General features: G+C 38.2%; 1 protein-coding gene across 2 annotated transcripts; it reads left to right on the top strand.

Annotated features, from left to right (window-relative positions):
* Positions 1-324: 324 nt before the first annotated feature.
* On the top strand, positions 325-27,473 carry LOC127411153 (TBC1 domain family member 12-like). 2 transcript variants are annotated; one of them, XM_051646512.1, is made up of 13 exons: positions 325-2,330; positions 12,334-12,460; positions 16,122-16,243; positions 18,518-18,600; positions 18,748-18,865; positions 19,062-19,168; positions 19,366-19,446; positions 20,097-20,191; positions 20,279-20,350; positions 22,525-22,653; positions 22,971-23,080; positions 24,185-24,443; positions 26,491-27,473. In XM_051646512.1, exons 3-13 carry the CDS (start codon positions 16,176-16,178, stop codon positions 26,563-26,565), a joined length of 1,197 nt encoding a protein of 398 aa, XP_051502472.1. In that variant the 5' UTR covers positions 325-2,330; positions 12,334-12,460; positions 16,122-16,175; the 3' UTR covers positions 26,566-27,473. The 2 variants fall into 2 exon arrangements, with proteins under 2 accessions (XP_051502472.1, XP_051502471.1); XM_051646511.1 differs by lacking the exon at positions 325-2,330 and adding an exon at positions 3,235-4,781.
* The last annotated feature ends 76 nt before the right edge of the window (positions 27,474-27,549 follow it).

The following is a 27,549-nucleotide window of genomic DNA, read 5'->3' as shown; positions in this document are numbered from 1 at the left end:
GCCACTTTGGTGAATTAGTACCAGTTTCCTTCCGAAAAGAGCAAAATCTATATGTGAGAATTAGGCCAGATGGAAAAATGACCTTTTTTATGTTGATGTTTACTTAACTGCTTTGTATGTTTTCGGCACTGTCTTGATCACAAAATGTACTTGATAAGAATGTACTTCTGTAAGCGAGAGGAAACAACCCCATATATGGAGGATTGGGGGGTTCAAGGTAAAGGGTGTAACCAGCCTTGTGTGACAAGAACCATATAACCCCATGCTTTCCTTTAATAAATGGAAGAACTGCTTGTGACATTCTGTGTCTGTGTATTTCTTCCCACCGGTGAATTCATCTCCTGATCGAAGAGTGACTGCGAGGAAGGCAGAATAAAGCATCAGTATCGTATTTTACTAACAGTCCTGGTGTCAAAAGTGGGATGTCTCCGGACAGGTAAGATCTTTTTATAATTTATCTGCCTGTCTGTGAGATATCTATTAAACATTGTTATAGAACGATTCCAGTTAAACTCCTTGTATCTCTGTAACAGTCAGGATCAGTCCGTGACACAACTGCTGTATGTGTCACTAGTCGTAGAACGATAAATTCACAAAAAGGATACATTTTTGTTGTTTGAACAAAATGGGACAAACGATAGGTAGACCAATACAAGGCAAAATGCCCGTATATTGGATGTTTAGAAATAACAAAAGTTTCGGAACCAAACCGTTTGTCAGTTACCTGGCCGGATGGTCAGAGGGAAAAACACAATTAGATCCGTTTCCACGAGAGGGGTCGTTCAAAAAGATAGATTTAGACAATGCCAATTCAATGGTGAACAAAGGATGGGGTGACCCAGAATGGGATTATAAATATATGAAAAATCATTTGAGGTGACCGAGAAAGAATTAATTGATAAAGTCCCTGAATTGGCTAGCACGCACAATTTACCGGAAATAAAAATGGAAGAAGAAGCCATGAAATGGATTTGGCTTTTAATTTTATAGATTTAATAGATTTTAAATGGGCTAACCCACAGATGTTCAGACATATGACAGAATTTCTAATCAAATTATCAGACCGTAAACAAGATCTTTTGTCAGATTTGTTCAGAATGCATGCTTTTGTAATCATACCAGACTCTCCATTTTGTTTACTGGGCCGAGATCTATTGCATAAAATTGGTGCACAAATAGTTTTTGACAATGCTTCTCTGCAACTCATGTTTCCTGCTGTGTATTCAGTCACTGTGCCTACAGGAGGTGTGGGGGAGAAAGTTAGCTGAACGCAACTGCTGGAGGCTGATGAAGCAATAATTAACGGCACACTATGGGCTCAGCACAAAGAAGAAGCTGGCCTTATAGATGTAAAACCATATACAGCTAAATTAGCTGTAGCCACTCCAGTATACTGTAAGCAATATCCACTATCAACTGAAAAGGAAGAAGGTATTAGGCCAATCATTGAGCAATTGACTGAAGAAGGTATTCTAATACCAACACACTCTCCATACAATACTCCAATAAATCCTGTGAGAAAGGCTAACGGAACTTGGAGATTGACACAAGAATGATTTAATTGAACCACTTTCTCCGATAGTCCCAGATGTACAAACAATTATTAATTAAATACCATCAACACATGGTCATTTTACTGTAATTGATTTATGTTCTGCCTTTTTCAGTGTACCTGTTTCGCCTGTGTCCCTGTCATTGTTGGCATTCACCTACTGGGGCCAACAATATACATGGAGAAGGGTACAGAGATTCTCCGGCTGTTTTCTCAGCTGTTGTGCACTGTACATTACAGGATGTGAAACTGCCACCTGACACATGCCTGCTGCAGTATGCCGACGACATCCTAGATACGGCTGAAACATCAGAGGATTGCAGAAAAGCATCAATTATTAATTGAAGCTACAGTGGGTCAAACAAAAGGTTGAATACCTTGGAAATGTGCTAACAAAGGGGACTGTACACATGTCTGCAGATCGAATCAAGACAATTCAACACTGAACAGTGATGATGCAATCCAATGGACTACGGAAATGGACCTGGCATTTAAACATCTGAAGTAATGCCTTGGGAAATCACCAGCGCTGGGTCTTCCAGACTACAGCAAGCCTTTCCATCTGTACGTGCACGAGGCTGGGGGGACTGCTGCTGCAATCCTTGCCCAGGAACATGAGGGTTCTTACCGCCCGGTGGCGTATTTATCTAAAACACTGGATTAGGTTGCAAAGGGCTTCCCTGGTTGTCTGCGAGCAGTGGTTGCAACAGCGATGATGGTACAGGATGCAGAACGAGTTGTGCTTTCACATCCTCTGACTTTGCACACAACTCACCAGGTAGGTACTATTATGCACAATATTTCAACACAACACTTGACTGGACAAAGACGGTCTGGTTGTGAAGCTATTTTAACATCTATTGCTAATCTGACTCTAAAACCAACCAGTGTGATCCATATTATATATATATTAATTTGGAGGTAGTTTTCATCAACTAGACTCTGGTTGAATAGTGCAGTGGCTATTAATGCAACGGCTAAAAATAATCCATCTGAATGAATATCATCCGGGCTTCATGTTTTACACAGCACATGTTTTTGACTGATGTGATGAGTGCTGTAATGAATGAAAAGTCAAGCAGGTGTAATATATCTTTGTGAGAGAAAGCTTCCAAGAAAGCTTTTATGGAACTGAAATAATAATACACCATAGTGTTACTGTATATTGCAGTGTCATTTTGCACCCTGTTATAAGATTAGGGGAAATCCAACAGTCTGACAAACTGTCAGTTAAATCCTATGGAAAATTTTAACTTTTTATCTTGATATCTTGATACTCATATCAGAAAATTATAAAACAACAAATACTGCTGATGTTAAGTGTTTTCTTTATTCCTGCTGTTTGCTTGAACTAACCTACCACACAAGCCTTGTGTTTTGGTGCCCTCTAGTGGTCCTTTAAACTTTTACACTGATGGTAAATTTCACAGTAACCACATAGTGGGCTTTTGACCATGATATGTATTATAATCTAATGCACCTGAAATCGAATACATCTGAATAGAGAGACAGAAATACATGATAGATAGATATATATAGATAGATAGATAGATAGATAGATATATAGATAGATAGATAGATAGATAGATAGATAGATAGATAGATAGATAGATAGATAGATAGATAGCAAATCCAGTTATTTCCGAGCGTTCTGCAGTTACTCGGGCTGACCGATGAGTGCCGCTGTAACTCCTGGAAATCCCACTTCCAGGCTTTTGCTGGGAGAGACACGCCAACACCACATTCAAAATGGCCTCTATCAGCGACTGCGTTGGACGTAGATCAAAATGTGCGTAAACAGTACCGACCCGTCGCTTAACTCTACATCCTCAACGTTAAAGGCATTGGAGGAGCGATGTCATGAGTATACTGCACGGGTAGAACCGGTGGGGTATATAAGATGAGCTCTTGTTTTGCAGACATCTCAGCCGAACCGGGGCGCCGCTGCAGTAGCAGCAGGGCTTCATCTGCGGTTCCGAAGCACCACCGACACCTCCAGTGAGATGGAAAGAGTGGAGGATGCGGTTGAACAGGGTCTTACTTCGTCTATCGATGTCAACGACAACCGGGAGACAAGCAAAGCACGCGTTTGCGTTTCGGACCCTGAGGGTGCACGGTCCGGGTGGGCCGCCGGAGAGAGTTCTGTTTACAATCCGGGTATGAAGCATCGGGATACGAACCCGAACGTTGCTGCACCGAAGGACAGCCACATTATGCTTGATTTGATAGCGGACTCTCTCTCTCCGGTGGTGGGGTGCAGGGACGGAATATTAAATGGCTTTCCCGAACAGCAGGAGGCAGATTTGGGATGTCCGGATGATGACGGGTCCAACCTGACCGCAGCTGGGCGAGTAGACGGAATGTCCGTGTCGGATCGGGTTACCGGGGCTTCCGAGCCCGGGTGCGAGTGTGCGGAGGAGAGCTTGGATAAACCCGACAAGGGTTATTTAAATTCACAGCCGAGGTCTGCAGTGTCATTTGTGGGCAAAAACTCACCAGATATGAAGATGCCTAATGGGGATGCGATCTACGAGCATATGGATCATGATCGGAGTCATTTAAAGTGTTTGGATTATGGATGTACTCTTCCCAAAGGATTCAGCAGGAAGGTGGCTGCTTTAGACCGAGGCATGAAAGTGGGGAACGGGGGGTTGTTGATTGTCAACAGTTATGACACGCTGTCTCCAGTGTCCTTCGGAACCTTGGGTGGCCTTCCTGCTCCAGAGAGCCCTGTCTTTGTTCATCCAAGTGATGGAGAGAGGTCATGTGAAAGGATCAGCCGTGCCAGCGCGGAGAGCTCGGATGAGCCTCAGCCCTCGGAGGCGGCAAGCTGTGACCCGGATCCGGCAGACACCCTGTCAGACCTCAGTGCCAAGCTGTCCTTGTCTCCCCTTGCAGAGAATACCAGCGATTACACCGAGACCGACCCGAGCCCGGAGGAGGAGTACAGCGAGACGGACCCACCACTTCGGCCCCAGAATCTGCGGACTCACCCCGGCCACACGGTCTCTCTCAGCTGTGATGCCACTCCTTTGAGCCCCGGAGATGATGGGTATTTTGGAGCGGAGGGCGGCGTGGATGAGTGTCTTGATTCTGTAAATACATTTGAGGTCAGTCGTCGGCAGAGCGCTCCAGACAAGTTCTCAGACACATTTGGCGATGAATCCGATGCCTTATCTGACCAGACTGTTGTCGCTAAGAGACACGGCATCACAGAGTTCCTGACCAGGTAGATGACTACTATATCCAAACAAGACTTTTTGACTTGTAGCCACCAAACCTGTTGGTTTGTAGTGGCCTTACTCAGATTTCAACAGTTCCAACGTTCTCTTATTATTTACTCACCCTCATGCCATCCCAGATGTGTATGACTTTCTTTCTTCTGCAGAACACAAATTAAGATTATTAGGAGAATATCTCAGCTTTGTAGGTCCATTCAATGCAAGTGAATGGTGGTTAGAACTTTTAAGATCCAAAATGACAAAGGCAGCATAAAAGTAATCCATACAACTCCAGTGATTTAATCCATGTCTTCTGTATATCTTCTGATCATTAGTTAGGTCCTTTTTTTACTGTAAATACTCTTTGTATTTTGCATTGAATGGACTTACAGAGCTGAGATATTCTTCTAAGAATTCTTGTGTTCTGCAGAAGAAAGTCATACACATCTGAGATGGCATGAGGGTAAATTAATCATGAGAGAATTTCCATTTTTTTTTTTTTTTTTTTTTTTGGTGAATTATACCTTTTAAAGGAATAGTTAACCCAAAGTGTAAACCCTAAATTCAGACATCATTTACTCACCCTCATGTTGTTCCAAACATTCTTCCATGCATGGGATACTAAAGAAGTTTTAGCAGAATGGACCCTTTTCACTGAATGTGATGTTTCTGTGTTATTTAGAAGTGTAAATCTAGCAAACTTTTTATATTTTCCTTTTTTTTTTTTTTTTTTTTTTTATTGTTTAAAGTTTTAATAGTATACTTTGTGTTCTATTACCCTGGCATTAATAATAATAGTAAATACATTATAAAAAACTTTACCACAGCTGCAATGGAATTTCTAATACAGCTTGCTGTGGTTATGATAGTGAATTTGGCATCTTCTAACTGTCAAAGAAACATTATAGTTTATATTTACCATAGCAATTTGCCCTGCTACATTTTACTTGCGAGTTTCAAACCAGAAAATGTGAAAAGGGTCCATGTCCTGAGCTGCAGTCTTCCACACGAACACTTGCTCTAAAATAAAAAGCTAGAATCAGTGCCAGGAATGTAATAAAACCAGAGACAGTTTAGCAGAGATGGACCACTGGTAATAAAATGAAAGGGAGAAATTGGAACGACCAACAGAAGTAGAAAAAGAAGTCCTGCCTTACAGGTAAAAGGGCCGATCACCTTTTAGTTACAGATATCACCTGTCAGTCAACTTGAGAATGCGCATTAGCTGAACCAGCCTGAAAAATAGTGTTTTTTAGCGTGATCTGAGCTAAAGAAGATTTTAAATCTGTTCTTTGATCGTAATCTTGACCAACCCTTTTGTAGATTTTGGTCTTTCCCCATTCAAGTAGATAGGAGCTGTACTATTACATCTGCTTGTTTACATTAAAAATAACTGCCCAGCCAGCCTGGGAGCATTTTAAAGGAACCAGAGTGGACTGACTTGCCTTGAAAAGGATTTTGACAAAACCCAAGTGTCTTGAGACACGTTTTAACTTGACACGGCATCTAAAAAAAAAAACGTGCTGCTCCTGTGTTAGACGCTGAAGAAAAAAAAACAGCGAAACACGGCGCAGCGGTCAAAAACATACGGCAAGCGCATCTTTATATAGAAAAACAGCTCAGATGGATGCAACAATGTGTTTTGTGTTAACGCCCCATAAAAGTGTCCTTAAAATAGTCCATACACCTCATGCACTATATTTCAACTTTTGCAATAGCTTTGTGTGAAGAAGAGACCCAGATTTAGTTTGTTATTCATTGAAAATCTTGCTTGAGCAAGATTTAGATCTTGAGCAATATGTAGAAGAGCAGTGTGAACATTCTGCTTTAAGTAACTTCTTTTTGTTCCAACAAAGTCATACGGGATTGGACCTACATAGTGTGAGTAAATAATGATAGAATTGTCTATTTCTGTAAAGCGTTCTTTTATAAAAAAAAGAAAAAGAAAAAATGAACGGGCTTTTATTTGCCGAAGTAACAGAGGTTTATGTGCGAGTGTGGGAAGCTCTTTATTGTTTCAGAGCAGAAGTCACACACTGTTATTCGCATGATCAGGTAATGAGTGACAGGTAAAGACTTGTGCTTTGACAGTCACTCACCTGTGGCTCTTCTATTCTTCACTTCACCGAAAGATGTTTGGTGCTAACAAAGAAATGTATGGCAGGAGGTTTGAGGTCTGCTGTTTACTTTAAACACACTCGCCTTTTGTCAATTTTTTAGATGTTTTATCAAGATGAGTCGCTTTCCTTTATCAAAGTCAAATCAAAGTTAAAGCTAAAGTGTGTAATTCTTTTGATGTTGAAATACCGCTATCCCAGATTAATATGCTAACTGAAAGTGTAGCCTTATCACTGTGGCTCTATTGCGCTTTCAAATCATTGCTCTGTTTGTTTGAACATTCCAACCACCTCAACACGGATACAGCAACATTTAGCTCAATGCCGTGAATTTGGGGCATGATTTTGTGCTGGTCAGACCAATGGAAGACGGGGGGAGTGTTGGGAAGCCTGTTTGAAAAAAAAAATATGATTTTAATTCTATTATTATTTTTCCAATCCCAATTTGTTGATGCTAGAGACAGAAATTACACACCAGCTTTAAAATTGCTTTATTGCATGGTCTGTACATGGTAGGAAGGAGCCAGAACACATCATCATATTCGAACCGCATGAATTTGCCTACATATTTGATTCACATCTGCTCTGTTTCGATTCTGTTTGGGTGAGAAGTTGAAAGCGCTGTTCTGCACCAGTAATGGAAAACCAGAGTTCAGAAGGAGTCCTCTACCCAGGAGCTTAGGTCTTTACAAAGAACTTCATAGTCTTTGCCTTTTAGTCTGGAAAAAATACACACACTGAGGAATTTTAATGTCAGCTTTTATGAGTTGGGCTTCATGGTGCTCTGCTGCTCTGAGGGCTTGTTTGTCTCTGTTACAGAGATGTTTTTGCCCTCTCAGTGTCTTCAGTTCCTTGTTTTACTGACATGCTTCTGTTTTCTGCAGGTATACCATGTTCATTGTCATTTTTTTCTCACACTTTCACTTATTTCAACCCTTACAATAATCTAGAGTTCTAGCAAACTTGCTGCACATTTGCCACTCATTATTTTCACAAGTTTGTCACAGGGGTTTGCCAGAACTCGTGATGTTTTTTAAATTTTTTGGGTAAGGGAAATCATGTACTATACACTGTATACTTACATTAGATGGCAGAGTACATAGTGTAAAACCAAAGGCCTTTGCTTAACAAAAGCGTTGCGATCATGAGAGGTGAATTGCAGACGAATGGCTTTTTCACATAAGAAGCGACACAAATTATCATCGCTTGTACATTTACACCTTTACAATTGACCCTTCGCCTTAAAAGCGTTTCTGACCAATCCAGTCTTAGCAGCTGTTGCCCTGCCGCCATTACTTTGATATGTGTTTGCTGTTTCTCTTAAGTGGGATTTTATCAAAATAATCCAAAAAGTGTAAAACATGTTGTTGCCGGGTCATTTGTAATAGTGACATGAGTTACCCAGAGAGGATACCTGCAGTGTTTTTCTTTTTTTTTTTTTTAATTGTTATATTAAAAAAAATAATGTTATAGCTGAATGTTAATTCATTTATGTATTTAAGTCATAGTAAAAGCGATAATAAATAAACCGTTCATAGCATAAAAATGAGTGTGTTATGAGACATTATAAACAGCTCAAAAGTTTTTCTCTTTTCAGGTAACTGTAATAATCGTTTGCCTTGATTCTGATCACAGCCTCCACAGTTTTAAATCAAATTACTATGTAATTTAACCATTTCTTTTACAAAAAACTTCAGATAAATATGCATTACAATGTCACACTTCATACCAACCCATGTAAAAATATCATCCATTCCTTTTATGATAATATTTTGCCAAAAACCTCGTTGTTCATTACAGTCTACCATTCAGTCCAATGGGGAGTTCTGCAGAGCTTGTCAGAGCAAGCAACCATAACTAAAAGGGGTGGAGCTTAACGAAGTGTAAGTAGGTTGCACTAATCGACAAGCAATTTTACCCCGGTATGGTAGGCGGCGCAAAGCACCTTTCAGCTGGTCTGCCCTCCGCCCATCACGGATGAGAAATCACTGCGTAATGCACATATGTATAATGACTTTTAAAACAAATGTTGCCAATACTTATATTTCCATGTATTATTAAATGTGACATTAAAGTGATAGTTCATCCAAAAATGGAAATGCTCTCATCATTTACTCACCATCATGCCATTCCAGATGTGAACGACTTTCTTTCCTCAGCAAAACACATTTGAAGAAAAACAGAAAAATATCTGAGCGAAGTAGATGGTGATCAGACTTTTGAAGCTCCAAAAAAAAAAAACAGACAGTCAGCATAAACGTCATCGATACGACTCCAGCGGTTAAATGTATGTCTTCTAAAGCGACACGATCGCTTTTGTTGTGAAAAAGATCAATATTTAAGTACTTTTTAACTATAAACTAAGGCTGTCAGTAGATTATCATTTTTAATGGTGTTTAATAATTTTTCATAGTTAATAGTGATTAATCTCAGATTTTAAAAGTAGTAAAATTTGACTATATATACTTATTTCCTGTCATAATGCATTTATTTGTTCTTTGAAAAGAACAACAGAACAAAACAATACGATATGTAACAAAAATGCTTTATTAACATTTTCCAAACTCCACAGTATGAAGACAGAAATTCACTAAAATAGCTCCAATTCAGGTAACATTAAACATTTCCCCAACTCTAAGTGGGATGTTGACTGATTGAAAGAACTAGTATTCATTTCAATGTGCATTAAACCCTCATTTAATATTAATCAGTCAGCAGGCTGTCTTTTCACTTTAGATATGGAATGCACATGATTCGTGTCGCATTGAACTCAATATGAAAAGCATGTCTTGCTCTGCTTTTAGCGGTGGCACTTCCAAAAGAAAGATAATTCATCCAAACTGTCTGGTGATCATTAGCTGACACTTCAAAAGCTCAGCAATGGGTACAAAGTTGAAATTATATTAAATTTAAGCGGAGCGTCAACAGGGAGGAAAACTAGCTGCAGAGCGGGCTTGTAAGAATTGACATGCTTATGTAGTAAAACTTACAAAAGACACATGAAGAACTTCAGTAAAGTCCCTTCAGCATTAGAGGTTCTTTCTCCAGCACTTGATCACTGGCACAGACTCGCTGTTGTGTGTTTGTTTTTAGTGTGTATATGAGTGTATGTCCCCATTAAACACTTTGCAAAGGCCCCACCCTCTAACAGTGTTTACAACTCACACAGAGCTGTATAAAATATCAGAATCTAATGTCAAATCGGTACATGCCTTAATCGCGATTAAGAAAAATAACGTTTTAAACATTTTAAATTAATCGCATGCGTTAACGCTGACAGCACTAATATAAACCATTGCTTCTGGTCAGCAACAGTACCCTTTACAGTACATTACAATATAGTACACCATTTGGTAAATGGTGGAAAAGGGACATATGGGACAGACTATCTGTCTTCCTCTTTGACTTTCTCCTCTACTGTCTGTCATTTCTGCCATTTTATCTCTCTCAGGACAGTATTGACCCGGCTCACAGGCTTTATTATGTCATAAAGACAGCATTAGATTGACAGCATTCAGAGATTTAATGAGCACAACTGCACAGCAGGGGACACCTGTGACTGTGACTTAAGGCTTTATTTGTGGGATGCTGGGTATGCTTTATCACCATGAGCACATTGAAATCTCCCTGTATTAAGCACATTAAATCTTGAGGCCTGCTCTGCTGAGTTGTCCAAGATTTTACCCTATAGTCATAGTCTGAACTTAATGAGTTTGGTGGTTCATATATTTTGGCACCACTTAAATATAGTGTGTATATACAGGTGCATCTCAATAAATTAGAATGTCGTGGAAAAGTTCATTTATTTCAGTAATTCAACTCAAATTGTGAAACTCGTGTATTAAATAAATTCAGTGCACACAGACTGAAGTAGTTTAAGTCTTTGGTTCTTTTAATTGTGATGATTTTGGCTCACATTTAACAAAAACCCACCAATTCACTATCTCAAAAAATTAGAATACATCATAAGACCATAAAAAAAAAAAAACATTTTTAGTCAATTGTTGGCCTTCTGGAAAGTATGTTCATTTACTGTATATGTACTCAATACTTGGTAGGGGCTCCTTTTGCTTTAATTACTGCCTCAATTCGACGTGGCATGGAGGTGATCAGTTTGTGGCACTGCTGAGGTGGCATGGAAGCCCAGGCTTCTTTGACAGTGGCCTTCAGCTCATCTGCATTTTTTTGGTCTCTTGTTTCTCATTTTCCTCTTGACAATACCCCATAGATTCTCTATGCGGTTCAGTTCTGGTGAGTTTGCTGGCCAGTTAAGCACACCAACACCATGGTCATTTAACCAACTTTTGGTGCTTTTGGCAGTGTGGGCAGGTGCCAAATCCTGCTGGAAAATGAAATCAGCATCTTTAAAAAGCTGGTCAGCAGAAGGAAGCATGAAGTGCTCCAAAATTTCTTGGTAAACGGGTGCAGTGACTTTGGTTTTCAAAAAACACAATGGACCAACACCAGTAGATGACATTGCACCCCAAATCATCACAGACTGTGGAAACTTAACACTGGACTTCAAGCAACTTGGGCTATGAGCTTCTCCACCCTTCCTCCAGACTCTAGGACCTTGGTTTCCAAATGAAATACAAAACTTGCTCTCATCTGAAAAGAGGACTTTGGACCACTGGGCAACAGTCCAGTTCTTCTTCTCCTTAGCCCAGGTAAGACACCTCTGACGTTGTCTGTGGTTCAGGAGTGGCTTAACAAGAGGAATACGACAACTGTAGCCAAATTCCTTGCCACGTCTGTGTGTGGTGGCTCTTGATGCCTTGACCCCAGCCTCAGTCCATTCCTTGTGAAGTTCACCCAAATTATTTAATCAATTTTGCTTGACAATCATAAGGCTGCGGTTCTCTCGGTTGGTTGTGCATCTTTTTCTTCCACACTTTTTCCTTCCACTCAACTTTCTGTTAACATGCTTGGATACAGCACTCTGTGAACAGCCAGCTTCTTTGGCAATGAATGTTTGTGGCTTACCCTCCTTGTGAAGGGTGTCAATGATTGTCTTCTGGACAACTGTCAGATCAGCAGTCTTCCCCATGATTGTGTAGCCTAGTGAACCAAACTGAGAGACCATTTTGAAGGCTCAGGAAACCTTTGCAGGTGTTTTGAGTTGATTAGCTGATTGGCATGTCACCATATTCTAATTTTTTGAGATAGTGAATTGGTGGGTTTTTGTTAAATGTGAGCCAAAATCATCACAATTAAAAGAACCAAAGACTTAAACTACTTCAGTCTGTGTGCATTGAATTTATTTAATACACGAGTTTCACAATTTGAGTTGAATTACTGAAATAAATGAACTTTTCCACGACATTCTAATTTATTGAGATGCACCTGTAAATATGACCTTTTGGATGCATTGATTCAAATGTGTAGCATGTGTTTTTGAATATTCACACTTTTTCTTTCTCTTCCTCTCTGTCTGTCTTCATAGGAGTTTGTTTTCCTGGAAACCCAAAGAGTCAAAGTCCACAGTTTCCCAGAGTGCTCCGGGATGGAAGCTGTTTGGGAAACTTCCACTGCGGGACAACCCTCCCAAAGACTCCAGAACCATCCAGCAAGTAAGAGAGGAGACTTTAAAGGAAAAATTCACACAAAAATGAAAATTCTGTCTTCACACTGAAATGTCAAAGCCTGAACCTTTATTTCCCTCTGCCAAACGGCTGAAGTCTGCAGTGTGGGAATATTATGGTTATTTAAAAGAGCAACAAGACCACCCAGTTTGTAAACTTTGTCAAAAATAAGTGTGATCGGAATCGGAGCTGATCAAGATTGGAGCAGCAGCGCAGCTCCCTCCCTCTCTCGGCCTCTCGCTCACTCACTCGTGTATATAAGAGACTGTTGTGTGTGAAAATCACAGGAGATCAGCAGTTACAGAAATACTCAAACCAGCCCATCTGGCACCAACAATCATGCCATGGTCCAAATCACTGAGATTCACATTTTCACATTTTTTCCCCATTCTGATGGTTGATGTGAACATTAACTGAAGCTCCTGACCTGTATCTGCATGATTTTGTGCACTGCACTGCTGCCACATGATTGACTGATTAGACAATCGCATGGATGATTGTTGGTGCCAGACGGGCTGGTTTGAGTATTTCTGTAACTGCTGATCTCCTGGATTTTTCACACACAACAGTCTCTAGAGTTTACTCCGAATGGTGCCAAAAACAAAAAACATCCAGTGAGCGGCAGTTCTGTGAACAGAAACGCCTTGTTGATGAGAGAGGTCAACAAAGAATGGCCAGACTGACAAAGTCTATGGTAACTCAGATAACCGCTCTGTACAATTGTGTTGAGAAGAATATCGTCTAAGACTGCTATTCTGAGATGTGTGTTGGCGCTGTTTTAGCGGCACGAGGAGGACCTACACAATATTAGGCAGGTGGTTTTAATGTTGTGGCTGATCATATACATCATATACATGCACAGCTATTCCAGGTACAAGGAACACATTAGAGGTAAAAAGTACATTTCTCAGTTGTTTCCAAGTCTTCACTGAATTATTGTTAGATATGATGCATTAATACATATTTGATGCTGCCGGGAGTGGCAGATTTGTAAATAAAATTATACTTAACTCTTAATTAACTTATTACTAGTTATTACTTATGATTTCTATGCCGATAAATCCACCACACAGGAAAAAAAAAATTAATTGTTTATTTTCGCTTATTTTGGTGAGGCAAGTGGCTTATTTTGGGCTTGTTTTTCCAGACCATGTTGTTTGTTTCTCTTGCGAGATCTGGCAACACTGCAATTGATATTTCACCCACCCCTTAGTGCAGAGTACTGTCATTTTAAAAAGAACGTTATTAACCGTTCTTTTATTTTGTTCTAACCGGTAACCTTTTAGAAAGAGGCTGCAGGACTTCTGAACTGGAACGAAAAAATCTTTTCATAATTTTTAGTCCCTGTGCCTAATATCTCTTTTTGTGTTCCACGAAAGAAACAAAAGTCATATGGGTTTGCAACAACATGAGGGTGAGTAAATGGTGACAGAATATTGATTTTTTGTGAACTCTTTCTTTAAGATTAAGTAACTCAAGGTACACTACCTCAGTTACCTTCTTGATAAACATTGACAAAATTCATTCCAAAGTTCATTCTGCAGAGAATGGCAGCAATGGAAAGCAGATATGTAGAAGGAAGCGAGATGGACAGAAATAAAGGGAGAGAAAGCAAAAGAGAAACCAAGAGTGAGGTAGAGACAGCATCAGGGAAATAAAGAGGGATTGAGATTGCTGGAAACTATGCGTCATATTGTATGTCAGCCAGGGGAGACAAGTGTGTGTGGGGCAGGCGTGGGCTGTGTGTGTCTGCAGCTGTCTTTACTCTTCCCCTTCATTAAAGTGGTGATGACTGAGCCTCTGTTGTTTTCAGCTCTTCAGTTCTGGTTTGCTGCTCATTTTGAAATTCACCCCACGTATGCCGCAGGTGTCTCTCTGTATTCCTGTTAGAGAGACCTCCAATACACACACACACTGAGGCTTGTCTAATCTTAAAAATGGAAACAAAACATAAAAACTGATCTTGGTTTTTGGTTAACTTCATTATGAAGATAGTCAGTCCTCCTTTGGTTCAGGCTCAATTACAATCGACAGCATTTGTTGCATTATGTTTACCACAAAAATAATTCAGACTTGTCCTTCGTTTAATAAAAATGTGCAAAAATCTGTTACAGTGAGGCACTTACAATGGAAGTGAATTGGGCCAGTCCATAAATGTTTAAATACACACTCAAATGTTTCAAAAGTATAGCCATAAAACATAAACTTTGTATGTGTTAACATGATTTTAGTGAGAGAAAATCGGGCCAATCATTGACATGACAACGAAGTTGTAATATTGAAAATTACTTTACACAGATAAGGTTTGTAAGCAATTTTATCACACTAAAATCAAGTAAACATGTATTAACACATTATGCTTATGTCTTGTGGCTATACTTTTGAAATAGTGTGTATTTTAGTGTTTATAGACTGGTCCCATTCACTACCACTGTAAGTGCCTTACTGTAACTACAATTTTGCTTCTTTTTTTTTTTTATAAACGAGGGACAAGTTGAAATTATTATTTTGTGGTAATAAACATTATGCCACAAATACTGCTGATACAAAGACTACAATTATTTCATATCTAAAAATCTTTTATGAACTTTTTTTGGGAGAACCATCCCTTTAAAGGCCTCAAAATCAAAATGCATTACTATTAGTTTTGATACTATTTGCTAATGTACACCTAAAAGTTGATAAAATAAACTTTTAGCAGATATGCCCATTTTTAATGTACAGTTTTTCTCTTCCAGGAAAACAAAATAATATTGATGACTCATCTTACATATATGGGGAATATACAAAATTATCTATCTAATAAATCGTATCTAATAAAATCTCTGGCTAGCTAGCTATGCTAGATAAATATGTAGGTTGGAAGGTAGGTACTTTATTAATCCCATGTGGGAAATCGAGGTGCATTAGCTGCAATACAAACACTCAAAGTGCACACAGTATAACAGTAAATACAGAACATTAGGCAGTAGTACTATGGAAGATATACTTTATAAACAAGGCACATAATATTCACAAGTAATGCAATAAATAAACAAATTTAACACCGAAATAACTATATGAACAAAAGTATATGACGTGAGTCACTTACACAATAGAATGAGAATGTTCTACATAAGAAAGTGGAATGCCTTTCAACTATATGAAACTATGAATTCTTGATGAACTCTCTTGTCTGGAGACAGTTTATGGTTGTGCGAGAGCCTGCATGTTTAAACAAGCCTAAAGCTTCAGCTCGGTTTTAAATTGTGCCTGTTACATTCAACTGAGTGTTAAAATGTCTTGAGTTAAATCACACTTATGTGGTAACAGTGGTGTGCTCTCAATCTCAGTATCTCATCTTTTCCTCCTCTCATTCTCTGATTGAACTAATATTGGAGTCAGTGCTGGTCAGTTGTTGCCTCCTTATGCATGAGGCACACACACTCTTTCTAATGCATAAGTACAGTTTCTTTGGTTATAAAAGGGGCCTAGCATTTGGGCCTTTGCCTTTGGACCTAAACTTTTGCACTGTTAGCATGTGGGGATCTCATGCCGGAATTCTAACTTCCAGTTACAATTCATCCAGATACACATGGTGCAAAATTGTAGACATGGATCTTTTGTAATCTTTTAATGGCTTTTTTTTTTCTCTTTTTTTTTAATAAAGGAGTACGAGTCTAGGGCGGGACCCACCTCAGGACCGCCCCCTCAACCTCAGCCAATGAGACGGAAGAATCTGGAGTTTGAGCCTTTGTCCACCACTGCTCTCATTCTGGAAGACAGACCTGCGTAAGTCTGAAAAAGGAACTACAGCTTCCATAATGCACTGCTTCCTCACATTCATGCTTCTGTTTAATCAAATATTTACTCATTCACTGTGAACTGCTGGCAAAGCTCAAGCTGTCACACCAAATGATTGCATAAAAACCTGAAGAGCAGGTTTATAAAAAAAAAAAAAAAAAAAAAGTCAGTCAGATTTCATGCTATGTTCACACCTGAATGAGATTGCTTTGCATTTTATATGGTTGTAACTAGGGAACTCGTGACCTCTGGGATTGAAACTAGCTGGAAAGCAGTTTCTCTTTCTGAGTGCATACACAAACATACACAGACAAAAGGCTTAATCTTAAGCAAGGATGTAACCAAATTTTTTTAGGATTTGGTGGAACCAAATGAAATAATTTAAGTCAGTCAGGCACTATTCTGAATATTTGGCTATACTTGTCCCCTTAAATGTCTGTGGTGGGGGGCCTGGGTAGCTCAATGGTAAATGACGCTGGCTACCACCCCTGGAGTTCGCTAGTTCGAATCCCAGGGCATGCTGAGTGACTCCAGCCAGGTCCCCTAAGCAACCAAATTGGCCCGGTTGCTAGGGAGGATAGAGTCACATGGGGTAACCTCCTCACTATAATGTGGTTCGTTCTCGGTGGGGCACGTGGTGAATTGAGTGTAGTTGCCGCGGTGGATGGCGTGAAGCCTCCACACGTGCTGTCTCCATGGCAACGCGCTCAACAAGCCACGTGATATGATGCACGGGTTGACGGTTGCAGAGGCAGAGGCAACTGGGATTCATCACGAGAACTTAAAAAGTCACGAGGACTTAAAAAGCACATTGGGAATTGGGCATTCCAAATTGGGAGAAAAAGGGGAAAAATCCACAAAAAACCCCCCAAAAAAATCTCTGTGGTGGTTACAGCCTGCTCTGAAGGCACTTTCCAAAGAAAATGTACAAAAAAACTTGATCCACAGAATAAATTAAATTCTCGGAGGGATCATGAAGTATGCTTTGCTCATAAACTATTGTCTCTTTTGGTCTTTAAATCAGTCTTTGAAAGATTCCCAGCTTCAGGATACTCGGGACACGTTTCAGATTTGTGTTTTTTGTATTTGTTTTAGCAATAGTTGTGATTACAGTTATTACTGTAAACACTGATAGAGGCATTATTTATGAAATTAAAACGACACTAAGCTGTCTAATTTCAGTGAATTGTCTCAATACTCAATTCCATATTACCAAAACTTTGTAGGAAAAAAATTCCAAAGGGAGGCGAAAGGTACACAATTAGCGATAAACACACATTTCTGTATGGAAACGGCTTAAGGGCAGATTTCTTTTGCAATAAACCAAAACTTATGGGACAAAGTGGTTTTTTTTAGGCATCATGCACACAATTTTGATCAATAAAAGGCCATTGGAATGGAAACAGGCAGAAGACGGCAAATTTCCCAAACTTTTTTTTTACACATTTTTTCTTTGTCGACAACAAAACAGTGTGAAAAGTGGATAGAAACTAGACTAATGTTACATATTGCTCCTTTAATTTTAAAGCTTTTAAACTAGTTTAAAAAAGTACCCCTTGAATTATTTAGAAATGTGACACAGAAAAGACTAATAGATTCCTCCTAAATTTAAAACCCATAGTTGAACCAAAAAACATATGGACATATCCTTTCCAAAAACTTTGAAAGCGTTGCTAAATATTTTTAGTTTTAGTTTTGCTTATTTGTAGCAGATTGACAGTCTGTTTAATTTATCTTTCTGTGTAAGTCGGGGATTTCCTGTTTTTGGCTTCATGCATCTGACTTTGTGATTAGGTTAAAAGGATAGTTTACCCAAAAATGAAAATTCTTTAATCATTCACTCACCCTCTTGTTGTTCCAAACCTTGTTGTCTGTCTTTCTTCCATGGATCACCTGTCACCTGCATTGAATCATTTTTCCATGCAAAGGAAGTGAATGTTGTCTGAGGCTGTCAGTCACTAACATTCTGCCTTTACATCTACCTTAGTGTTCCAAGGAAGAAAGTAAGTCAAACAGGTTTGAAAATAATATGAGATTTAGTAAATCATGACAGAGGTTTAATTTTTTGGTGAACTATCCCTTGAACTCAAGTTGGCAATTGATGTACTAAATGTTACATTTACATATGCTGTTTGTGGAATTAAAGGTCAAACAAAACTAATGTGAATGTTTTTGTGTTTTAAAGGTATAATTTGAGATTTTGTGTCTTTGCCTGGAGGTTTTGTATATTTTTGCAGGTTCAAAGATGACTTTTTGTTTTAGGAACCTGCCGGCTAAATCAGAAGAGGAATCTCAGAGACACAGGCAGGAGTACAGTGAGATGGTTGCAGGGGCCAAGAGAAGGGGTGAGTAACAACACGTGTCTTTGTGCATGCTCTTATGGTGTGTGTGTGTTTACAATGGAAATGACTTTGCATGCACATACACAGTTGCACATTGTTGTTGCGTTATGACATTCACCTGTCCACATGAACAATTTTTCTTTCATTTAGAGTTGAAAGAGGCACAGAAGAAAAAACGGCAAATGAAGGAGAGATACCGACAGGAAGAGAACATTGCCAACGCCATGGTGATCTGGAACACGGAGGTCCTTCCTAACTGGGAAAGCATGTTAGTGTCCCATACATCTGCAACCTTTAATATTTACTCAGTGTCTTTCAGTGTTATTGACAAACAAAAGAAAGTATAATTAATTATACTTTCATTTTATCCCATCTTGGGCTAAACGACTAATAGTTTAACTTTGCATGTCATTAGTAACATCATTAGTTATCATATGGTGATGCCTTCTGTTGTCATGATTCAGGCGTAACACTCGGCGTGTACGTGAACTCTGGTGGCAGGGCGTTCCACCCAGCGTCCGTGGGAAAGTCTGGAGCCTCGCCATTGGCAACGAGCTCAACATCACCCCAGGTAACCATGGCAACTGTGCCACCCCTTACAGTTGGCTGATGACCTTTTGCCCCTCTGGGTTTGCGCAACATCTGTCTGGCAGCAGCAGTGGCAATACTTCAACAAACAAACACAGACTGTCCAGATGTACTGTGTTCACAAGGAAGCAGTGGGTGTTTGTCACAGTAATTGTTTGTATGTGTGTGTGTTTGTTTTAGAACTGTATGAGATCTTCCTGTCCAGGGCTAAAGAGAAATGGCGGAGCTTCAGTGAAACAAGTTCAGTCAACGAAAATGAAGGTTTGTGTTTGTTCAAACACTGATAGAGCCATATTGCAAATTTTCTTTACCTGTCTGTAAATTAAGCTATGTCAAATAATAGCTTAAAGTGAAAGTGAAAACCCATTCGCGACCCATTTTACTTCCGTAATTTGATATATTTTTGAGTGAAACAGGATATTCAAAAAAGCAGGACAGGACTTGAATTTAATCAATTGGGAATTGATTGGGTTGTGAAAAGTAGGCGTTCCATACCAGGAAGGAACCTTATCTGAATGAGAAGAAACATCAGACATTGAGAAAACGATGTGTAAATAACTTTTTGGCTATTGGTTAAAATGATGTGATTGTTTCAGTTGTTTTTTGATTAGATTGTGGAGACAAATGTATTTGGAATAACATGCACTGATGAACCATTCACAATAAGAATAGAAACATGCTTTAATAAAGTAAATAGGCCAGGTTAATGTTCATTTTTTTATTTAAACGTAATCTATGAAAGCGTTCAACCATAAGTTGGTGAATAAGAGTTTGTTTAAACTGTCAGTTTGTTGATGGTGTCCAATACATTCCTTCTTCCTTCATTATGCCACAAGAAATTAACTTTCACATAAACAATGACTTGTCTTATCTATTCTGACTGATGACTTCATCTGGTTTTGATTGACTAGACTGTGGTGTGTCACTGGCAGACAGAGAGTCGAGTCTGGATTTAATCAAGCTGGATATCTCCAGAACTTTCCCCTCTCTCTACATATTCCAGAAGGTAAGAACAGGTGTCTTAGCTCTGTTACCTTGTCTTTTTTTATGTTGCTTCCATCACAACTTATTTGTGCCTCTCCCTCTCCATTAGGGTGGACCATACCATGATATATTGCACAGTGTGTTGGGGGCATACACCTGTTATAGACCTGATGTAGGCTATGTAAGTATTATGATGGTTGATATGACAGAATGGGGTTGAATGTCATGGTGAAAGCTTAGTACAGTGCTTTGTACACTTAGTAGGGCATGCAGTTCACATGAGCATAGTCACATGTTCTGCCCAGGGCAAAGACCTGCTGCATATACAAATGCAATCTGGCCAAGTGGCTGTGTGGAAGATTGAATTTGTACCACGTGTGTGTATATCTGTCTTTTGACGAATGTGTTTTTTGTGTTTTACAATGAGTTGATGTGTTTTTGGTTTGGGGGTGTCTTTCATTGAGAGTTTGACATAGTGATCGACTGATATATATCAGAAAAGGCGGATTAATCATGAAAGGTGAAAGAGTGTCTCGAGTTGTTCCTGGCAGGCTACTCAGCCTTTACAGGCTCCGGTTAGGGTTGGGGGCATCTGCTGCCTGCAAGGAACAAACCCTGACACATTTGTTCAATTGGTGAAACTTCACTAATGTTTTTACCCACTTTCTGTGGCTAGAATAAATTTTCAGGAGGTACATGCTCGAACATCCTAGCACAGAAATTGATTTTGTTGAGCAATGCACACTTATTACACGTCGCATGTCCCGGGCATAATAAACACGGGAGCGGATTTACTGTATGGAGAATGGAGACTTCAAGTGTTGAGCCAGGTGTGGGAGAGATATGGGCAAGCTGCCGTATCTCTTTACATCACTCGAAAATGCACACTCATTTTCATCTGAGCCAGCGTAAAAATTGAAATCGGTTGAGAAAAGACCCAACGTGTGCGCGATAGAGACTGAAAGACCTGGCCGATCAGCAAACCGCAGCCAAGTGTACTTGTAGAGACTAAACGGCAGCCAGAGAATATAATAATTTTGAGATTTTAAACTTCAGAAAATTAAACTTCAGCATACAATATGTATTATATCTGTGTGAATAGTGTCTAATAATGCATAGGCAATGTACACTTTAGTTTCTCTTGCCAATAAAGTTTGATATAAATTGAATCTGCCCATTTGATCCTATTATTAAAAAAAGTCCATTGGAAAACTGCAGAAGATTTTGCCCAGATTGTAATTGATTTTATGGCATGTATACATATACTTGTATCAAAGATTAGTACCTATACAAATGTGTCTAATTAACTCAAAAATGAAAATTTTAACATGTACATATTTAAATAATTAAAATAAATGATGGCTTACCAATTTCTTTGTGACAAAGTAAATATATTTATGATGATATAAGTGATTCCTAATTATAAGTGAACCTCATCTAACATGTTAAAATAATCTAAAAAGGCATGTTATGACCCCTTTAATGGATAATAACTTATAAGCTATTTCTATTTTCCAAATACTTTTAGTAAATTCTGAGTAGGGCTGTGCATATGAACCAAAAAAATTATATTGCATTTTTTTTATATAGATATTGCAAATGCGATTTTAATTGCGATTTTGGCAAATGTTTTTCCTTATTCATACAGTTTACATTCAAAAATGCATTTTTGTATAGCAGCCCTAAATTTGAGTAAATATTTGTGTGCAGAATGTGTTCAAGCAATTTTGTGAATCGTATTTGCTATCATTAAATTGTTGATACAGTGGACCCCAAAATATATACATTTAAGTCACTCAAATTAAGTCATTTTAAAATGTTAAAATTTAATTGCATTAGATGGCACAGTATAAAACAAAGTGGCATCTGCAAATCCAGGACTAACTTCACTGTCTATAGTCAATTTTGTAATAATATTTTACTGGTCCCAAAGGTGATTTTTAGTGGGTATGAAGTCTGTTCTCCTCAAGTTCACAAAGGTGTCCAAGCAGAGATGCCACAGGTGTAGTTCATAACATTAACTATGGACATTATCCACTGACGTTTGACAACCAGAAAGTGTCTAAAAACGGTGTAATTTTAAACAGAATATCTCTAGTTTTATCATTTCAAACCTAACAAACCTCTTTTTGTAAAATGTTTTTAAAATAAATGCCACTTGGTCTGATATTTTGTTAGCTAATTCAATAATATTCATACATTTGTAAGTATGGCTTAATTGTCAATTTTAGGGGCCACTGTAATATATAATCATTAAATCAGCTAATGACTATCCTGCTCTCTAAAAATCAGTATCAGCGTTGACAATTAGAAAACCTTGTAGAAAATTTGATGTGTGTGTGGCGTGTGTTTTAGGTGCAAGGGATGTCCTTCATTGCTGCTGTTCTCATTCTGAATTTGGAGGAAGCCGATGCCTTCATTGCCTTTGCCAACCTCCTTAACAAACCATGCCAGATGGCCTTCTTCAGAGTGGACCATGACCTGGTACACATACTCACTCTCTTCATCAAACCTATTTGTGGTAGACCTGCTGTAACACTCATATTTGCCCTTAAAATAGAGGGAAAATTACACTGTGTCTGTTTTTGCAGTCAGCATTAATTTCAACCATATGTTTGACCCATTTATAGTGATTTCTTTTGCCAAAAAACTTTGAGCCAAGAACTCACAAAAGTTGTCATCTTGGCAAAACTGCTGACGAACATTCCTTTTATCTTACAAACTAAATGTTGTCCTTCTCATCAAGTTTGTTTTAAGATGGAGTCATGCTCTGTACTTATGCTATATTTTGTTTTTCCAAGATGCTGAAGTATTTTGCAGCGTTTGAGGTGTTTTTTGAAGAGAATCTTCCCAAACTGTTCCAGCACTTTCAGAACAACTGCTTGACACCTGACTTTTACCTCATAGACTGGTAATACTGCACTTAAAATATCTGCTCCTGCTCTGTTTGTTCCTCTCTCTTCTATATATTTCTTTTCCTTGTTTTGAAATCAGAGAGGAACACAAGTAATCTTTTTACAGCAGTAACTCTTAATTGCCCCTATCGGCTGGTAATAGCAGTTCTGTCTTCCTCCATCCACACAGATCTAATCCTTTCATTTTGAGCTGTTTAGTTTGTAGTCCTAAAAACCAGAAGTGAATCTTTCTAATTTCTTATGGGGTTTTAAAATTGCAGTTTTTGATTCAATAGAAAAATAAGGATTTTCTTTGTTTGTTTTTTGCCATAACTCTGAGGCATTTGAATACATAGGCTAGTCTGAATGTTGATAATTAAATAGTGCAACATTACCAACAAGGATTTGAGTTTATGTGCTTGACCAATGCTGTGTAATGAAGTGAACAACCGTTTGAGTCCTTATGTAGTAACATTTATTTAACCATCCTATTGTCTTCGGGTCGTTTTTGACTTTGCACAGGTAAGGAATATGTTATAAATACAGTATAGTTTTGGTACAGGAACCAAATATTGTGACTGTCAAAACCATCAAATCTAACAAAATAAAAAAAGAAAATCTGTTTTTGTATATAATTGTTTAAGAGAAAAAAAAACAAATTGTTCCTTCCATTGTGGCGTTGTACACTAATGAAGAATTTATGCATTTTGAATGGTTTTCAAAGGGGTTAAAAATGATCCAAAGGACAAAAGGAGGGTGCAGTTCTTAAGACAATAGGCGAGTTAAAACACTTTCTTGTTTGAGGTTTCACTGTATATAATTTATGCCATAGAACAAAATGGAAAAGCCTTGTCAAGTCTTGTTATTCACAGACCTTATTTTACTCATAAATCAAAAACCACTGCTATAAAACCCCATTAGAAATTTCTGACAGAACCCATGGTGAATTAGCCTTCCAGTTTTGCCTACAAATTGACATCGTGACTGAACTGCTCTGTTCTCTCATATGACTGGAAATTCATGTTTCATGTTACAAGCAGTTGTTACTAGCATGATTTGTACTACTTTTGCAGACAGAATTCTTTCTTACCAGAATTCTTTTATTTCTGTCATGCTCTCAGGATCTTCACTCTGTACAGTAAATCATTACCGTTGGATGTGGCGTGTCGCGTTTGGGATGTGTTTTGCCGAGACGGAGAGGAGGCGTTATTCCGGACGGGACTCGGAATCCTGCGGCTGCACCAGGAAGTTTTACTACAAATGGATTTCATTCATAGTGCACAGTTCCTTTCCCGACTGCCTGAAAACACACCTGCACACACACTCTTCTCCTGCATAGCAAACACACAGATGGTCAGTAACAACCGTCGGTGGAACCAGGTGAGATACACACATTTATTTATAGACAACTTGATTTTTCCACATATTTTTTTCTGATTCATGAGGTCTTAATTCTGTCCAATTTGATTCCATCTTGGCTTCATGGGGTCAGCTTCTGCTATTGTCCATACATTCAGAAGAAATTATTTTGTTAAAAATTCAGTATAACATTATTAATGTAATACTATAGTTCATTGTTTGTTCATTAACTATTAAAGGGATATTTCACCCAAAAAATTAAAATTCTCTCATTTTTTCACCATCATGATATCCCAGGTGTGTATGACTTGCTTCAGCAGAACACATTTGTAGAAAAATAAAAAAATATCTTAGCTCAGTAGGTCCTTAAAATGCAAGTGGATGGTGATCTGACTTTTTGAAATCACTTAGACAGTCAGCATAAATGTCATCCATAAGACTCCAGCAGTTAAATTAATGTCATCTAAATTGTGTCGCTTTAAAAGACATTAATTTAACCGCTGGAGTCATATGGATGATGTTTATGCTTACTATCTGTTCTTTTTGGAGCTTCAAATGTTTGATCACCATCCACTTGCATTTTAAGGACCTACTGAGCTGAGATATTTTTCTTCAGATGTGTTCTAGTGAAGCAAGTCATACTCACCTGGGATATCATAAGGGTGAGTAAATGAGAGAATTTTGATTTTTTAAGGTGCTAACCCTTTAACATATACAACTTCAATGTGAAAACAATTTTGTAATGTTTTTAGAAAATAACATTAATCAAGATTAATAAATGCTGTAAAAGGATTTTTCATTATTAGTTCAACATTAATTGCTTTAACTGCATTTTCAGCTTTTTTCATTTATGAGTTTGACAATGCAGAAACTCTACAAAAGGCAACATCTGAAGGATGGGAAATTATTATTATTTTAAATATTAAGAAAAACTTTTCACATCCTCTGAAAAAGAGGATAGCTTAAAGCAGTGGTTCTCAACTAGGGGGCCTCAGCAGACTTCCAAGGGGACCCCAAGATGACTTAAAATAAGTTATATAAATTAACTTTATTAAAATGTTAAAAACTAGAATCAAGATGTACAAGATCTTATTTTAATGCAACTACCTGTTGTTTTTATTAAATTTCATACTGAAACTAAATCGCAATTACTTTAAACTTTTGATACACCTTGATTATGTTCATAAAAAGGTTTTATTTGAAAACACATTGATACGTTCATGCCTCTCATCCACACTAAAATAGTGCTTCGAAAGCGCTCTCCATTACTGCATACTTTGGATATTAGAACACTGAAAATTGAGTTTTCAAACAAAAACAGAATAGTGTGGATGTGGGGGAGCCTTTGAACTTTGTCTTGAACATTGGGAGACCTTGGAGACAAAAAGGTTGAGAGCCACTAGCTTATAGGGATAGTGAACATTTTCAAAAATGAAAATTCATTATTTACTCACCCTCATGCCATCCCAGATATGTATGACTAACTTTCTTCTGCAGAACACAAACGAAGATCTTTAGAAGAATATCTCTGCTCTGTTGGTCCTCACAATGCAAGTGAATGGTGACTGAAATGTTGAAGGTCCAAAAAGGACATAAATGCAGCATAAAAATAATCCATAAGACTCCAGTGGTTAAATCCATGTCTTCAGAAGCTATATGATAGGTGTGGGTGAAAAATAGATCAAGGGACCCTTTTCATACTTCTGCGTTTGCGAAGCGCAAGTCGTCATAGTTGGGTAAACCAAGTACCTGGCCGTCGCCGAGGTGTATATGTTTTCAGTCCTTAAAGGTTTTGCCAGTATTTAAGTTTGTAGACGTTGTCCTCATCGTCCAAATGAATTAATCAATGGTTAAATCAAAACTCAACATTTCATTTTTTATTTTTGGGTGAACTATGCCTTTAAAAGATCACTCTTTGGATTTTAAGAATAGATGTTGGACTGTTCAATTGAGTATTAATCAAAATGAATTGCCAAATAATATAGAATAATATAGAAAAATCTATATTTTTACCCAGCCCTGATTCACAAAGGAGTTCCTCATGGGTTCCTGTCCCTCTCTCCTGCAGGTCTTCTCTGCTCTGATGAAAGATGGACTCAAAGAAACGGATAAAAGTAGCAGCAGCCCTGCCGTAAGAAGCTAACAGCTTACAGCTAACTCTCCCAGAAAAGGTGATGACATTTCTGAGACTTATAGAAGATTAAGTAATTACACAGCACTTTGACCACTGCAGTGTGTCTTGAGGAGGACCAGAACATCTGAGGGACATAGCTCAGGCTCTGAGCCAATGTGCTGACTGTACTGTTTGAAGAATCTCATAATGGACCTGTCCCCTGTGAAGGGGCCACTCCTTTACTTGCGCTTGTGAGTGTGTTTGTGGTAGAATGAGTCTGAGAGTAAGAGAATAAGTGAAATGTGAGTCAGGTTACTGTATAACGTGCCAACTTTGTCAATGTTACTTTTGTAATGTTGTGACTATAAGAAAACAAACGAATCAAAATAAACACACATGCACAGTGGCCAGAGCCACATGAAATGAATACTCCATTCCAGCTGATTTGAACCAGCGGTAGGCCTTCTGCCACACACACACATAGACAGACAGAGAGAGAGAGAGAGAGTCTGAACCTGTGGTACCCTCCAAAACTGTCTATGTATGTTATAAATCATTTTTTATTTTCTTTTTTTTTTCAGCGCCATCAACAACTCTGGTGGTATTTCTTTTTTTAATCAGTATTTTGTCTTGTTTTCCAGTAAAACAAAAATATCTAAATCTTCTTAAATAAGGTACATTTATCTATTATTTAAAATGTAATAATTCAGAATGGTTTTTTTTATTTTCTTTTTTTAAGCATAAATCTAACAAAATTTTGTAGTTTATGCATAAAATAAGAAAAAAAAAAGAAAGAAAAAGATATATTCTCTTAAAAACAAGTCTTCTATAGTATTGCTTAAGTAAATTTCTCATTTTGAGGTGAAAATAAGACAAATACTTTGAGAAAATAATTTTTTTGCAGTATAGCACTCATGACTTTAAAAGACTTTATGCTTCAGTTATCAAAATAATCAGCCACATTACTTGGAATAAAAGGTTTGCACACATTTACAACACACTAACCAACCAGCA

Source organism: Myxocyprinus asiaticus, chromosome 20 (assembly GCF_019703515.2).
Source record: "Myxocyprinus asiaticus isolate MX2 ecotype Aquarium Trade chromosome 20, UBuf_Myxa_2, whole genome shotgun sequence".
NCBI classification, from domain to species: Eukaryota; Metazoa; Chordata; class Actinopteri; order Cypriniformes; family Catostomidae; genus Myxocyprinus; species Myxocyprinus asiaticus.
Note: the sequence above shows the minus strand (reverse complement) of the source record. Positions and strands in the feature narration are given on the sequence as shown.